General features: G+C 48.9%; 1 protein-coding gene across 1 annotated transcript in view; it reads left to right on the top strand.

Moving 5' to 3' along the window:
* The window catches only part of LOC124270372 (DNA polymerase delta catalytic subunit-like), a 61,977-nt gene extending 45,804 nt beyond the window's left edge, over positions 1-16,173 (top strand). The window contains 1 exon segment of the mRNA XM_046705410.1: positions 15,710-16,173. Within this exon segment, the coding sequence (XP_046561366.1) occupies positions 15,710-15,872 (163 nt within the window). The 3' untranslated portion in view covers positions 15,873-16,173.
* Positions 16,174-16,716: the final 543 nt, after the last annotated feature.

The following is a 16,716-nucleotide window of genomic DNA, read 5'->3' as shown; positions in this document are numbered from 1 at the left end:
CCGTTGGAGTTAAGCCTCCGAGGGAAGCCTGCTTCCAGCGGCATCGGGACAAGGCCTCACACTCTCCCTTAAGTCTGCCGTTCTTTCCCCTTCACAGCTCAACGCTGTATGCTCCACTCGCGCATCTCTCAGCTGCTGAGGGAGCTGGTGGAAAGGGGAGAGAGCTGGTGGAATTTTTCGTCGGGCGACTCTGGGCTGCATCTGACGGGGCAACTCTCATCTGGCTAGGGACTGCATTGTAGCTGTGCCAGTCAAATGATGAGGGGCGGTTATGGGCATATCGCCGGGACAGTTTCGAGGAATCACGGAAGTCTGTTGAGCTTCGTTACTTCCTCAGGTGCCCAGGCATCGGCAAGCGTTAAGTTGCCGACTGCTGGGGTTACTATATTCTGCCGCAAACACCGGGAGCGACACACTCCTGTGTCGGGCTTCCGAGGCGGCGACAATACTCCGTGCCCAGATCCAGTCTTTGCTGGGCTAGGCAACCAGTGTGGTGGTTTCAATGGTCAGGAATATGTGGGGTTTGACTCCACTTATTTCATAGTTGCCATTACTGACGGAATGTTCAGACCCATTCTCATCTGAGAGTGAACAAGTTTATAGAGGTACTGTCCTTCAAGATGGAGACACCAGCTCGGTGATCTCATCTGCCGAGACAGGGATTGGCGACGTCAATCGACCTCAGGTCGCGTACCTCCTTGTTCCATTGCACCCTGATTTCAAGATTTACCTTCGGTTTCTTGTTTGACGGGGACGTGCTACCAGTTTCGTGTGCTCTCCTTAGGCTACATTACGGTGCCAAGGGTGTTCACCAAATTGAGGTTTATTACAGCTCAGATAGCCAGATCGCCAGTGCCGGTGTTGTCACCCGTACATAGGCGACTGACTCATCGTGGTTTCAGATAACTGTTGAGTCTGGGGACTCACGATCAGTTACTGAAACTGGGCGGAATTGTCAACCTCATGCAGTCAGATGGACAGGCGTCAGGCGTCTCTCGAGGTCCCCACCCTGGAGACACCGTCGCTCTCAGTCCAGCCAGATACATCCCTACCGGGTTAGGGCGATGTTCTGGGTGACCTGCAGCCTCTTGAGACGAAGTCACAACCTGCACATCAATGTGCTGGAATTGACAGCAGTCAGGTTGGTGTTCGATCCGCATGCGCGGGATTGAATTACCTCTTCGACCAGACATTCTCACTCTGCCGCGAGCCACACCGAATCCTCGGATTCACTGGGTGGCTTGGCCTCTGTCGGGTATAACACACGCGAATTCCTGCAACCGTTGCAGACACAATTCTGCCTGGGATTAGACACCCGTTCAGTGTGTTGATAGGTGGGCGCTGGTGTGTGCAGATAGGGGGATTTCATAATCCCTATTCTGCGGACTTAGTTCGGATATTGGAGTTACTATAACCTCGTTTTGGTTGAGAGCCTTATGACCTCCACCATTGCCGGGTACTCCATGGCTATTTCCACGTTTCACACCTCGTTCGATGGTGCTCTGCCTAGGCAGCATCCTCTCGTACATCGGCGTCGTAGCTGGCATGAACAGGGTTCGACCGCCTTCGTCGGCGACCAGCCCACCTTAAAATTGCCACTTATTCACAATTGGCTTTGGCCCTAATTTTTCAAAGTATATCGTCTCTCTCACTTCACTTGTTGGCGTGGAAGGCGACTTTACTTGTTGTGGTGAACTCTGGTAGAAGGGTCGGGTACATCCATGCGATTCCCACTGACCCGACACTGACAGTATTTTATACTGATCATGTCCGTGATTCGACTCGGATACCTACCACTCTCAGTGCGATATTGCTTTCCACGTGACTGCTCATATCGCACTTCCACCCTTACCCAGCCTTCGCGCGGGGACCAATCTTCGATTGCTCACCCGTGCCTGTCACTTAACTTAACGAACGAACAAAAGGGATCCGTGCACGGGTACCCATGTGTGTGCTGTTTGGTGGCGGGAAGACTGGGGAGTCTGCTAACAAAGCGCACTTTATCTCGTTGGCTTGTTTCAGTAATTGTATGGTTACAATGATACGGTTTACCTCCCCGAGGGTTGAAGGCAGACTGGGTAGGGCAGATGCGGCTTTGTTGACAATACACAGCGGCACTGCTCAATGAAGATCGGTTCTGTCGCTCTTTGGAGCCAGCAGAAGCGCTTCATTCGCCATTACCAACTTGACACGCATTCTAAGGATCGTGCTCGGTTCGGTCTTTCGGTTCTCTCCAGTGGAGAGTGACCTGCCACCCTAACCAAGTTAGTAACTGGTCATTGGTATCGGTTCTGTGTTCAATGTCGATATATTTCATATCACTACATCAGTATTAGCCTTACCATCCTTTCGGGTTGGGTCGGGTTTGGGTGTACATCGTCCCTTCCGTCCCCTTCAAGAGGGTGGGGTCCGTTTTGAACGCTTTAACCAGTCATATGCTATTAACCGTCTTGCGACGGAATTGGGTGCGAACCCCCACGGGCACTGTTTGGTATGCCTCTCTCGAGCCGCATGTCGCGTGACCAGGTTAGTGTAATGGTGAGCCAACATATGTTCGACTACGCTTTTAAGCTATTCAGGGGATTTTTTATGCGCTTACAGTTTTTCCCTCTTCGAGCAGCCGGTATTTGGGAGTCTGTGTTGATCAGCTTTGTGGGATGGTGGCCTACACTTACCCTCCTCACGCCGAGAGTGTTTGGTGGGGGTGTTTTTCACTCGTACAATGCATGGCGTTTGTACTCGTTCGATTTCCTCAGAAAGTTTTAGCGAGGCTAATAATTTCTCTTGGTTTTATCGAGGTCCCGGCAAACCCTCTTCCAAACAGGGGCTGCATTCGAGCATTAGTTTGCAGTACTTATTAGCTCAACTCCTGGGTTATTGGCTTTGTAGCGTTTAAATTTTTTACGCTTTCCCTACCCTTATACCTCTCGCCACGATTGTCTGGCTGGGGCTATATTAGGGTTGGGAGTTGTTTCGGCATGTCCCCATACATTCCTTCCATTGTAATGGTTGGGGGCGGGGTTTTATGTCATTGATATTGAGCCAATTGACATACAGTGAAGCCTCGTTAATCCGGACGGTTGCGTTTCTCAGTAAATTCGTCCGGATTGCGAAAAGTCCGGACTACTGAATCAAGACCCAAGTTGCTTCCCTAACTATTACAAAAACGACACGAATCTGGATAAAACAAATAAGCATTTAATGTAAAGCTTAATTCATCACATCAATAATTTTACCGAGTGACATCCGCATGTTGATCCACGTGTCTGATCACGTCCTTCCTCAGCACAGGTGAGGTAATGTCTAACAAGCGATCTATTGTAGTATGCCTTGAATGTCTTAATTATTCCTGCATCCATTGGTTGTATATGAGACGTGGTATTTGGTCACATTTCGCAAAGTTAGCGAAGCACACTTGTGACTTGCAGCATTGTCGTAAAGCAAAATCACTTTAAGTCCACGTGACCGCATCTGTCTGTCAAAGTACATTAACCAATCACAAAACAGCTCACTTGTCATCCACGCCTTTGGATTGTGGTGTCAATCAAAGTGTAAATGTACAGCATCTTCAGTCGGGAGCTTTTAATGTCTAATTAAAACAACAACCCAGTTGGCCAGTTAATTAAGTAAACATCGCCGGGAGGTGTTGTTACGGTTCGTGAACACGACTTACAGCGTCCGGACCGTGAAGCAATTTACTGTTTATTTTACTGATTGGTGACAGCTACTTACCGTCCGGTTCCGCGGAAACCGAATTTCCGGATTATCGGGGCAAATTATATAGGTATAGATTGGTAACAAGCTGAAATCATCCGGGAGGCGAGATATCCGGATTATCGGAGTCCGGACTAACGGGGCTTCACTGTATAAGCTTGGGCTCTCTAGTTCCCGCCCCCGTCTGATTGACATCAGCGGTCAGGTGGCTCGGTGTTTTCTATTTCCGTATCGGTTGTAGATTTCACTCCACCACGGGTTTAGTTGTTGCCAGACAGAATGCCACTCCCGTCTCAAATATCTTTGGGAGTCTGTCATATGCTTATATGTACCCCAAGGAGGACTTCTTCTGAAAAAGAATTATACAAACCTGTAGAGGTTATGAATTCTTTGAAGAAAGTCCTCCTTGAGGGTAAAGGCCACCCGCCCCCTCATTCTGTCTGACACGCTCAGCATGAAAAGTGAGGTGCACGAGGTAGACGGCGAGAGTTACCTGCTCTTGGCTGTGTTGGTCCGGTGGGGCCCTGTAGGGGTGGTCTCACAAGACAAAACGAGTTTTTTGTTTTGTAAATATTTTATTAAAAATATAGTTACAACTGTCGTAGGATTTAAAATGGACATTTTAATGCTTATATGTACCCCAAGGAGGACTTTCTTCAAAGAATTCATAACCTCTACAGGTTTGTATAAATTTTTACGTATATGTGGTTACATGTAGGGCGTTTCCACTGCTTGCATTTTCTATCTTCACGATATAAAAAAGTCGAAGTTATGTCAGTGCGTATTATGGTTATTGTCAACTGTATGCTACGTTGTGCATTAGTTGTGTCACCCATGCGTGTTTTTCATATATGTATGTGTATGGGGTTGATTGCTGCACAGGTTGTTTACTTGTTGCAGTTTAAATCCTGTACTTCGTGCCTTGCGCCATTCCCGCAAGGACACACAAGGTCTGCTCACGCTTGCCTCACCCAAACTGACCATGAGGAAGAGGGGTGTGTGGCATGTGCCACTTTTACGGTTCAACGATTAGAGCACGACGAGCCGGATCTGCTGTTCTACAGCAATCTGATTCGGGCGGGGTGATATCTGGGCACAGGATCCCCGCCCAAACGCTCACACAAACGTGGGGTCTACGAGCCGCTCCCATACGGAGCCGGCTCCCAAAAGAGCTAAAGGTTCCAAGGAGGCATCTAATACCAAACCTCAACTTGCTCCTGTCTCTTCCCCCCCCTGTTGTGTCGGCACCAGTTGTGCCCGTTGAATCACTAACCGCTTTATTCCAGGAACAGATGGCGTCAGTGAAATCTCTCATTGATACGGCGTTGGATGGGTTCCGTAAGGAGCTCACCGCGCCGGTCGTGGGGGGTGGATCTGACGCATCTGTGGGGGTTGGCTGCGGCCCGAGCTTAGGCTCGGGGAACGCGCCTCCCCCTGGGCAGCTTGATCCCGGCTTAGGCCTCGCGACCTCGCTTCGGGCGTAGGTCCGTCACAGGTGGCTGGCGCCGGCGATGCAGGGTTGTCCCTGGCTTCGCCTGGTGCCCTGACTGACTGGGTTGCTCGGGAGGCCTGTCGCGGCAGGTTCCTCTCGGGCGCCTCGGCGACTTGGGGCAAGTTCTGCCCGGCTGGGCGACTCGTTGCTTCTGGCGCCTCTTGACCTTTATGGTCTTTCGGGTTCAGCCTCTGGTATATCCTCGGCGGTCTCTCAGGAGTATGAGAGTACGGCTGCCGAGGATTATGCCGAGGTGGACATGGAGGACGATGGAGGGAGGGAGGAGCCGGAGGCGGGAGTGCCGTACTCCTTTGGCTCGTCTCTGAGGCAGGTGCGGGAAAAAATTGCCGAAGCCCTGCCCCAGGTGGCCATTCCCACACAGGCGTTCGACCCCGCGGAGTTTCGGCTCCCGGGGGAGGCTTTTGCGCCTACCAAGGTCGCCGAGGCGCGCCTACGCATCCTACCATCACTGGTAGGTGAGGTGGTAAATCCTCTCTTAACTGGTTCTCATTTCGAGATTTGATCTGCCCGGCGTTGGCAGGAGGTACCAGTTGGGGAGGAGACGCTTATTCGAACCACCAGTGGTGGACGAAGTGCGTCTTTGCCTCAGTCACGTTAGGGGGTCGCGTCCTCGTCTTTCCTGGCCTCGGCCAGGCAGGGCAGGCGCCTCCCCTTTCCCTGCTAATTCACTGCCGCTGAAGTCTGCGCACCGGTCATTCGAGGGAATGTTGCGGCAGCGCCGCCCAGCACCTCAAAGTAGCAGTCCACTCGGCCTACCTGTCTGCACTGCAGGGACAGCTGGTGGCTCACAGCGCTTGTGGCGCCGACTCATCGGAGTCGGTGTCGCGCCAGCTCACGCGGACATACACTTTCGCATCTGGCTAGGGATAGCATTCGGTGCTGTGCCAGCCAGATGATGAAATGCCGTCATGGGCTTTGCGCCCGCCTGTGGTTGTCTGTGGCTGTATTCGCCGGCCACACAACAAAGCTCCTGTCATTGCCCTATACCATGGGATCCTCCCTGTTCCCTGGGGCATTGCAGGTAGTAATGGGGCCGCGGAGGCTGTCTCTACCTTCAAAGACTCAAAGCCTTTGTTGGAGCAGCCCTCCGGCTCCGCCAGCTGCCTTCCCGCTTGGGTCCGCTTATCCTTCTGCCCGGCGGAAGGATGTTGCTAAGTGGACTGCCCCTTTGCAGTCCAAGCGAGCAGGTAGCGAGAGCCAGAGGGCAAGGCAAGCTCTGCTCGCTGGCAGCCTTTTCGGGAAAGGGGAAGCCAGCCCCGGCTTCCCCGCTGATTCCTTCCCCAGAGCCCTTGTTGCCCCCCACCATAGCGGAGACTTGCCGACTGTGGGGTGCACTGCCTCCTGCCACCGCCCCTGTCGGGCGTGCCGGCTGTCCCTATTCCTCCGGGAGTGGGAGGCAGCCACCTCAAATCCTTGGTTCTGTCCACGCTCAGGGATGGCCATTTGCCACAGTGGAGGCGAGATCCTCCGTCCTTCTCGGGGGTTCGCACACGCCTGTGCCGACCTCCCGCGACAAAGGCGGACGGCACCGATGCGGGTTCAGTCCTTACAGAACAAGGCAGCCATCGAGGTGGTTCCTGTGGGTCAACAAGGAGGGGTTTTATTCCACCTACTTCCTAGTGACCAAAAGGACGGAGGGTTCAGACCCATTCTGAATCTCAGAGGGTTGAACCAGTTACTGGAGGTGCCGTCTTTCAGGATGGAGACACTCAGGTCAGTGATCTCCTCCGTCGAGACAGGGGATTGGCTTACGTCAATCGACATCTCAAAGACGATACCTCCATGTTCCAATGCACTCGAGTTCAAGAAGTACCTCCGGTTCTCCTTCGACGGGACGTGCTACCAGTTTCGCGTGCTCCCCATTCGGCATCTCCACTATCAAGCCAGGGTGTTCACCAAACTTATGCTAATCCCAGCTCAGTTAGCCAGGTCTCAGGGCAGGTGTTGTCACCCGTACCTAGACGATTGGCTTCTCAGGGCCTTAGGTCCTCAGTTAAGCAGAGCCTCCACACTGTGCGTGATGGATACTCTGGTGTCACTGGGCTGGATTATCAACCTCAAGAAATCAGACCTCGTTCCGACGCAGGATCTGATATTCTTGGGGGCAAGATTCAACACGGAGCTAGGGATTGTTTCCCTTGCCCCGGACCGCATCGTCAAAGTCCAGAGTACTGTTTCACAGCCCAATGCGTCAGCCCGAACATGGCTTCGGTTGCTAGGCAACATGGCGGCGACAGTGGACGTGGTTTGGCGTGCGCGTCTGAGGATGCGACCAGTTCAGCAAGCGTTAGAGCAGCTGTGGTCCCACTCGCAGAGCTACGAGATTATTCTCACAACGCCCGAGTGGTTAATTCCTGGTGGATGGTGGACGGAAGTCGGGAATTTGTCCAGGGGGATCCCCCTCGACACCCCGACACCTTCCCTCTCAGTTCAGACGGACGCCTCCCTCACAGGTTGGGGGGGGGGGGTCCTGGGCGAGCACTCAGCCTCCGGCCTCTGGTCGAGCGGGAAGTCAGCCTACACATCAATGTGTTAGAACTGAGAGCAGTCCGCAGGGTGTTGAGTGCTTCCGAGTGTTGGTGCAGGGCCATGTGGTTCGTCTAGAAATGGACAATCAAACGGCCATGTCTTACATTCTCAAGCAAGGCGGCACAGTGTCTCCGGCTCCTTCAGGAGGCGTGGCAGTTTCTACTGTGGTGCGATCAGTTCAACATTCGGTTTTGCCTGTTTATCTCCCGGGGGTAGACAGCGTCCGTGCAGATGCACTCATCGCGTAGTATACTAGCCCCACACGAGTGGATGCTCGACAGGGAGATATTCGGATTATCTCCCAGTTGTTGGTCGTTCCAGGTGGATCTGTTTGGCGCGTCTGGGGTGACGAACCAGATTCCTGTGTTTTGCTCCCGGATTCCAGATCCGGGAGCGTTAGCCAACAACGCCTTTCAGCTCGATTGGACGGACAGGGTACTGTGGGCGTTTCCCCCGATACCACTGATTTCCAGGGTCCTGTCACAGCTGACCGCACAACCAGCTCGCTACTTGTGCTTCTGGCACCCCTTTGGTCGGCACAACGCTGGTTTCGGTAATTCTCAGGTTTCTGGCTCAGCCTCCTGTTCTATTACCTTTTCGACCCGGACCTCCTATCCCAGAACGAGGCCCACCGAATCCCAGGATTCAGTGGGTGGCCTGGCAGCTGTCAGGGATCGCCTCGTCGCAGCGTGAATTCTGCACCCGGTTGCAGACACAATTCTGGCGGCCGCGGAGGGATTGACAAACGTTCAATATGAGGATAGATGGGCCTGTTATTGGCGCTGGTGTGTCAACAGGGGATTCTTGATCCCTTTCTACAGATTTAGTCTGTGTTTTAGAATTCCTCCAGTCTCGGGTTGGGCCCGGTCTAGCGGCTTCAGCGGTTCGAGGATATTCTACAGCTATTTCTGCGTTTCATATACCTGTTGACGGTGCTCTCTTTGGGGCAGCACCCTCTGGTACAGCGCTTTTAGCAGGCGTGGACAGAATCCGTCCGGTTGTCCGGGCGGATTAGTCCCCCGTGGGACTTGTCAATCGTTCTTGATTGGCTGTCCGGTCCACTGTTTCACAATCTGTCGGCTCTTTCACTCCAACTGTTGACGTGGAAGACGGCGTTTCTTGTGGCGGTGACTTCAGGCAGGCGGGTTGGCGATATTCATGCAATGTCGGCCGATCCCAGCTTACTGTTTTTCACAAAGACAGAGTTAGCATACGGCTGCCTGATACTTACCGTCCTAAGAAGGATAGTCCCTTCCATGTGACGGCGCCTATTGAGCTCCCAGCTTTCACTCAGCCTTCCCTGTCCGGTACCTCTCTACGACGTGCTCACGTCTTAGATGTCCGTAAGACACTTAAGGCTTATATCAAACGAACAAGGGGTACCCGTAAGGGTAACCAATTGTTTTGTTGTTATGGCGGGGTTCAGGCTGGTCTTCCGGCGACCAAGCAAACCATTTCTCGGTGTCTTGTCTCTGCCATACATATGAGCTATACTCAAACAGGGCATTATCCCGCCTGTTGGGTTGAAAGCTCATTCAGTTAGGGCAGTTGCTACATCAAAGCTTACGCTGCAGCCCTGCCCATTGAGGAGATCTGCTCCATGGCTATTTGGAGCGATCGAATGCGTTCATCCGTCATTACCAACTTGACAGACTCTCCAGTGAGCGTGCTTTCGGTTCGGTCAGTCAGTTCTCTCCAGTGGGCATGGTTCCACCTCTCTAGCGGATTGAGCTTTCGAGAAAGTATGTGAACCATTCTATGCCAACTTTTTTAACACTGGTGTTGGGTTTTTAAAAGTCTTGTTTACATATTCCCTTGGTGACGGGTTTTATGTGGTGATGGTTTTTCTTCCCATGTCTTTTGCATTCTGCTCTAGACCTGGCCTTGGAAGCTTTGCTAAATATATACATATTAAGGCATTTCGTTTCTGGCGGCTTATTAGCGGGACCCTTATCTTCGGCTCCGAGTAGATTACGGGAAGGAGGGAGGGTGTGTCTCGTTAGTTTGCTTTAGCGAGGTTTAAAGCTGGGCAATTTACATATGTTCGACCCTGACCCTGGTTCATGCCCCGCCTGATTGGCTATGGTGGACACGTGACGGGGGGTAAGTGTGCTTTTTCTGCTATAATTAGCTTGGGAAATTCCACTTCTTGTCGGGGTGTTTTCTGCAGACAGAATGCAGCTCCTTAGCTCCGTCTTTAGGAGTCTGTCTTATGCTTATAAGTACCCCAAGGAGGAATATATAAAAAAGAATCGAACTAACCTGTATAGGTTTCAGATTCTTTGAATATATTCCTCCTTGGGTACGTCCACCCACCTCCCCACATTCTGTCTGATGTCGTTCAGCATGGAAAGTGAGGTGCGAGGTTACGGTCTAGAGTTACCTGCTCTTGGCTGTAGGGGGCCAGAGGGCCCTGTAAGGGTGGTCTCACAAGACAAAACGTAGTTTTTGTTTTGTAAATATTTTATTCAAATATTGTTACAACTGTCGTAGGGATTTTAAATGGACATTTAAATGCTTATAAGTACCCCAAGGAGGAATATATTCAAAGAATCTGAAACCTATACAGGTTAGTTCGAATTTTTATCCAGGTGAATTTATGAGACAATTCACCAACCAGATGATGGCTATGATGGAACGGAGGTTCGAGGAAGAAGCGAAGCCTCTCATCTACTGACACCGTGCGCAAACCTACGAACTTGCGCGAACCTACGGACCTGTGCGAACCTACCCCACATAGAACTACGTCTCAAGACTATGTTGGCAAACGTACACCTTTGCAAAGGTCTCCACAGTTCGAGGACTTTGTGGACGACTTCTATCTTAGAGGAGGATAGAAGACATGACATGCCTACTCACCATTCTACATCTGCGAACCTTCAGCGTTCGAGAACATCGAAGGATCCATCTCCTACACCTAGCCGCTGTAGATCGAGATCTCATATCTCTCACAGACGTTTGTGAAGTCACTCATCACGAGACGGGTTCACGAAGAGAAGGCTCACATCACAGAGGTTTGCAAAGGGATAAATCTAGCATCAGACTTTCGCGAAGAGAAGGTTCGCAAAGAGATGATTCTACAGAGAGAGTTTCGCAAAGAGAGGACTCTCAAGATAGACGTTCGCGAAGGGAGGAATTTTCTGACAGAGGTTCGCGAAGGGATGATGGAGGTTTGAGAAGGGATACAGGTTCGCAGAAGGATGATTCGCGGAGGCATAGCTCTACCGATCAGGAGATAACTGATGAACAACCAGACTTCGTCTTCCCAGACTCAGAGGTTACAGATTGGATAGCCAATGGTTTGAACTTGGAGTCTCTTTCTAAGGATATAGATGAAGTCTACACTTATAAGATGCGTAATGACAACTTTGACTCGGTGACTATTCTTCCGATTGAACCTATATCCAAGATACCTTCTAACCTACGCACAGCTTTGAGAAAGCTGCAGAGATCTACAAGGTTCGAGAACTCTTAGATCTACAGGCAGATAACAGCAACGCAGACATCTACAGGGTTCGCAAACCCTAGAGTTAACGAACCCTTACATCAACAGGCAGGATGTTGACGTCGACTCTATTACCATAAGGCTGGATAAAACGAAGCAATGATGAAAACAGATGGTTTTGTCAGAGTTTATAACTCAACAAAAAGATCTACAACATGTGCGATCTCTACAGTTTACAGCCTGCACAACTCTACAACCTGCACAAACCTTATACCTGTATAGGTTCAGTTTCAGACGACAACCTACTTGATGAAAGAATTCCCTTCATCTACACGGATGTTGTCTTATACCGGGTAGCAGATGGCCTGCGGATATTGTCGATTCACTCACTCACTCCAACCCAACAGAGACGTACTGCATATACGCTGATGACTTCGACTCCAATATGATATCACCTATGAAGCCGATATCTCAAGTACTGGAGAACCTCAAGGCGACCTTTGTAAAGGGCTTAAGGTTAACAACGCCTTCAAGAATCCTTGAACGGACGTACAGATGATATTATTAACACTCGTCACTCAGCGTAGGGATTAGGACATATATCCTATCAACTAGATTCAACATCGGTATTTCTTCAAGATCCATACAGACATACGTCTCGACAGCCTCCTTCGTCATGCTGGTTTATATTATCCACAACGTGATTTATATCACTGAACAAGATTTTACACTTGGAGCAACCCTTATTCAAGAGGTCTATATGAGCGGCGTAGAATTACGCACGCTTTTATTCAACCAACTAATTGCACCAGATTTTATGTAGGCCAACTTGCTACAACACTGGTGACGACATGCTTGAAGCTGATTGGTCCACATCAGACAACGCCTCCCACTGACAGAGCAGGCCCCAGCAAGTTTACTGACTTGTAAACAAACCCATGGTATGGGGGAATACTTCATCGGCAGCCTTGGAAACAGTATACAACTACGGACTGTTATCATCATGGGAATCTAATAGATGTCTAGCCTTGACAGCAGCATAAACCATGTTTATTTTGGAAGTTGTCGCTGATAAAAGTCGGTATGAGCACCTGTCCCCTGGAGCCAGCCTTGCTATAAATAGACAACGTTTCAATGTATGCTGATCTACACAGATCACCTGCGTATATAAGGGGAAGAATGATGTATCATCACTGCATTCAGAGGTTAGCACTTCCAATGGAATGTCCTACCGTTTGGAATATCATCGGCTCTATGATTATTCATACGAATAACCAAGCCTATCGGCACCTATCTGCAGCATCGAGGTCTATGCAGTGCCAGTTATCTGGACGACGGCATACAGGTTCTTCAAAATGCCAATCAACTCGGACAGCAGCTGAACTTCACAATTAAGTTGCTCACGTAACTAGGATGGCTAGTGAACCTGATGAAGTTGGAGTTAGAAACAAACAAGATCTTCAATTACTGGGAATAAGAATTATCACAACACAGAATCAAATTGTGGTCCTAGAAGATCATTGGGTCAAGATACAAGCCATGATTCCACAAGCAGTCACCTCTCCGTTAACACTACGAACATGGCAATGTCTACTCGGTCTCCTAACCTCGGCGCAGGACTTGACTCGCACAGGAAGGTTACAACTAAGGCCGCTGCAACGGTTCCTGACAAAACATCTTGACAGCGTCGACCCTATCTTGCTTCCAGACAATCTTAAGAGGTACCTACTTTGGTGGACCCACAGGTTGAACGTCTGCGGAGGGACATATTTACAAGAGCCAGCCTTCGACACACATCTCTACGTAGACACATCGATACAAGGTTGGGGTGCACATCTCAACAATCAAGTTGCATCAAGGAAGTGGTCCAAAACAGAGCAGCATCTTCACATCAATCTGCTGGAGATGAAAGCTGTGATCAACGCCTTACAACTATGGTCGAGCTCACTGGTCAACAGAATGCTGATGGTCCACACAGACAACTCTACAGTGGCATTCTCCATAAATCGGCAAGGATCTACAAGATCACCAAGCCTACTACAGCTCACATTCCAGTTGTTTGACATCACGGAGGAGGCAAACATCTGAATAAAGGCGTGTCACATACCCGGAGCTAAGAACGTGCTTGCAGACGCTCTCTTCCGACCACTGCACCCGTCACCTACGGAATGGATGCTCCATCCAGAAGCATTTCGGCTCATCATAAGGGAAATAGGATCCTCATGCATAGACCTGTTTGCCACGAAGTTCAAGAAACAACTACAGATGTTTGTCTCGCCAGTTCCAGATCCTCAAGCCTGGGCAACAGATGCACTGAACATATCATGGGAAGGACTAAACACTTATGCGTTTCCACCACTGATATTACTACCGAAAGCACTGTTGAAGATTAAACAGACACAGGCGCTACAACTGACCTTGGTCGCGCCATACTGGCCAGCGAGAGTATGGTTTCTAGACCTAATAGAAGATCTCAGAAGTCCAACAATCAAGTTACCAGATTGGCCGAACCTACTCATACATCCGCACACCAAGCAAGTCCACGGGAACCCAACACTGTTCCAGCTACACGTGTGGACTGTATCATAACATGTTTGAAGAAAAGGGGATACTCCGCCAGGGCAGCCAAGACAGTGACGCTAGCGTTACGCAGATCTACTCGTAACCTGTATGATGACAAGTGGCTGAAGTTTGAGACTTATGCAAGGCAGAAAGGCTTCATTGCTATGAAAGCTACTCATCCTCAAGTGGCGGAATACCTGTGTCATCTCAGACAGATCAGACATCTGAAAGGTTCGACATTATCTACATACCCTGCTGCCATCAGTACAGTGATTACCATGAAAACAGGCATCAAGTTGACGAAAGTACCAGAATTACTTGCTCTGCTGAAATCTTTTAAACTGGAGGACCAGCAAAAGAAGTTCAGAGCTTTGGCCTGGGATCTGAATGTTATTCTACGACATCTTACAAGTAATGCCTACGAACCTCTAGACCAGACTACCTTCGAGCTGCTGACACAGAAGACGCTGTTCCTGCTTGCGCTAGCCACAGCAGCTCGAATATCAGAGATACTTGCGGTGGACTATTGTAGAACCAGATTCGACACGGGGCAACATGCTGCAGTTCATCTAGGACTTAGATGGGACTTCATTGCCAAGAAGATATATCTTCAAAAGACTGAGACAAGGAGACAAAAATTCAAGCGCCTGTTCATCCCATTATCCACAGAGACATCAGAAGAAGTCTCTAGAACGACGATATCGTTCTGGATGAGAGCCGTCATATTGAGAGCCTATAAAGCAGCAGGACTAGAACTTCCTAGAGCTTCCAACTCACACGATGTCAGAGCACTGGCGTCAACATTGGCTGTGCACGGAAATTGCTCTATATCAGCATTTATGGAGGGCTGCTTTTGGAAGTCGGATACAGTGTTTGCCAACCACTACCTCCGAGAAATAACCACTGAAGAATTCTCAGGCATTCACCAATTTGGGCCTCTCATTGTAGCACAGCAGCTAACGGTTCCTCAAAGGCGCTGAGTTGGAAAATTTCACGTTGACTTGTTGATAACTTTTACTACGGAAAAGTTTTAGTTTGAAAGTCCATGCACACAGTCTAGGACAGACTAGCATGAGTGATTAAAGATCCTGTACGGGTAAAGATCTTACCTGTACATGAAGGGGTCGCAACTCATTCATGATAAAGATCTTATCATAATCTATGGGTTGTTATAAGATATTTAGTAATAGGAAGATACTAGTTTATCTGAAAACCACATGAATCAAGATGATTCAACTTGTCTGAGATGGAAGTAAGACAGAAGTGGTCCCCCCGAGTTATAACGGAAGTTGGAAGAATAGGATCTCAGAAATGCCGCTACGCAGTTCCCATGGGGGGGATACAGGACGTATCTAAGGACAGCTGATGAATCCAGGAAGTTGCCTGACCCACCACCAATCCGCAGGATTCTATAAGCAAAAGATCATGAGTCAGGAAAAGAAAAAATATGTAATTTTTCAAGTAAAATTGATATTTTGTACTTATCCTGACTCATGAGGTCAAGCCCTCCCGACCTCACTGCTGGAAACACTTCGGATTGCACAGCAGATCCAAGTGCTTGGGCAGAAAAATCAGGAGAGAGTGACAAGTAAGGCTGGTCACATGACTGTTTACGCGGGAAAAGGGAGGTAACTCGTGGGTGAGTGTATTTTTACGTCCGCTTCGGGAACTTCAAGGGATTCAAGTGTTCCACTACCATTCGCAAGGGAAAGGGAGATAAGCAAAAGATCATGAGTCAAGATAACTATAAAAATATCAAATTTACTTGAAAAATTACAACTTTTTAAGATGTATATATTTTTAAACACCTTTAAAAGCAAATATATTATCATTTGCATAGACGATCGCACAAATAGTTAACCTCAAAATATCACCTTAATGATTCAGAAGCTGGTTCAGCTATGTATCTGCCATTTTTGTTAAAAGATACCATTGGTTATTTTCAGTCGAGATTGTCCGATATTCTACATGAGGAAGAAAGTTCAGAAGGACCTGGCGGACCAAGACAAGCTCATCATGAGATTCGGGCTACCCATGGTAGTGGTCGTACAGCACGACCGGCAGTGTGAGAGTGACAGGGGCAGCTGTGGGCTATTGATCAAGTCATAGTGTGATAATATAAGTTGATCACTGGTCACCAAGGGGACAAGGGTTGATGTACCTTCTGTTTGTTTATGTTCCCCTCGCCCATGTACCCTTCGTGACCAGTGAAGAACATATTTATCTTACCAAATGGTAATTTTGAACTGTTTGAAAAACAGGTATCGGATAACAATAGGGAGTACCATAATTAGGCAATTAGCCAATACTAGATTTACAAGCAACACAAATTTAGAGTTATCTCCCTTCCATCGATTTGCATTCGCAAAACATCAGTAATTTCTGTACATCATACATGACTCAATTATTCAAGGTAAAGAACTACTAACACAAAGTACCAAATAAATTCCAATAGTTCGGCATTCCTATCGTGTTTAATAGAAATGTTACTCGCTTGTAAGCGGGGTACATTGAAAATAATAGAAGAGCGCTCAGCGAATCAGAAAACGACATTATGTGAGGGAAGATAATGGCCTTTTTCATGTGGCGATGTATCACTACTAAAAAAACTACTGTTGCAAGTTGTGATAACTTTGTTTCAAAAGTGCTTTCTCTGACATGTAACCAAGAAAGATGCGGGTTAGATTGATCTTCAGTAACCCATGCTTGTAACAGTCAACTAACGGGATGTCAGGCTCGCTGACTTGGTTGACACATCATCGTATCCTAATTATGTAGATCGATTCTCATACTGTTGATCACTTGATTGTCTGGTCCAGACTCGATTATTTCCTGCCACCATATAGCTGGAATACTGGCATTCAGTGTGGCATTTAACAACAAAAATCTCTGACATGTCCAGTTATCAGTGAATAGATGTGACTTTACCACAGGGGAATCCACCATTCAGGAG

This window comes from Haliotis rubra, unplaced genomic scaffold (genome assembly GCF_003918875.1).
Source record: "Haliotis rubra isolate DU_JTF1 unplaced genomic scaffold, ASM391887v1 Scf151, whole genome shotgun sequence".
NCBI lineage: Eukaryota > Metazoa > Mollusca > Gastropoda > Lepetellida > Haliotidae > Haliotis > Haliotis rubra.
The sequence above is the reverse complement of the archived record's forward strand: the minus strand, read 5'-3'. Positions and strand labels throughout refer to the sequence as shown.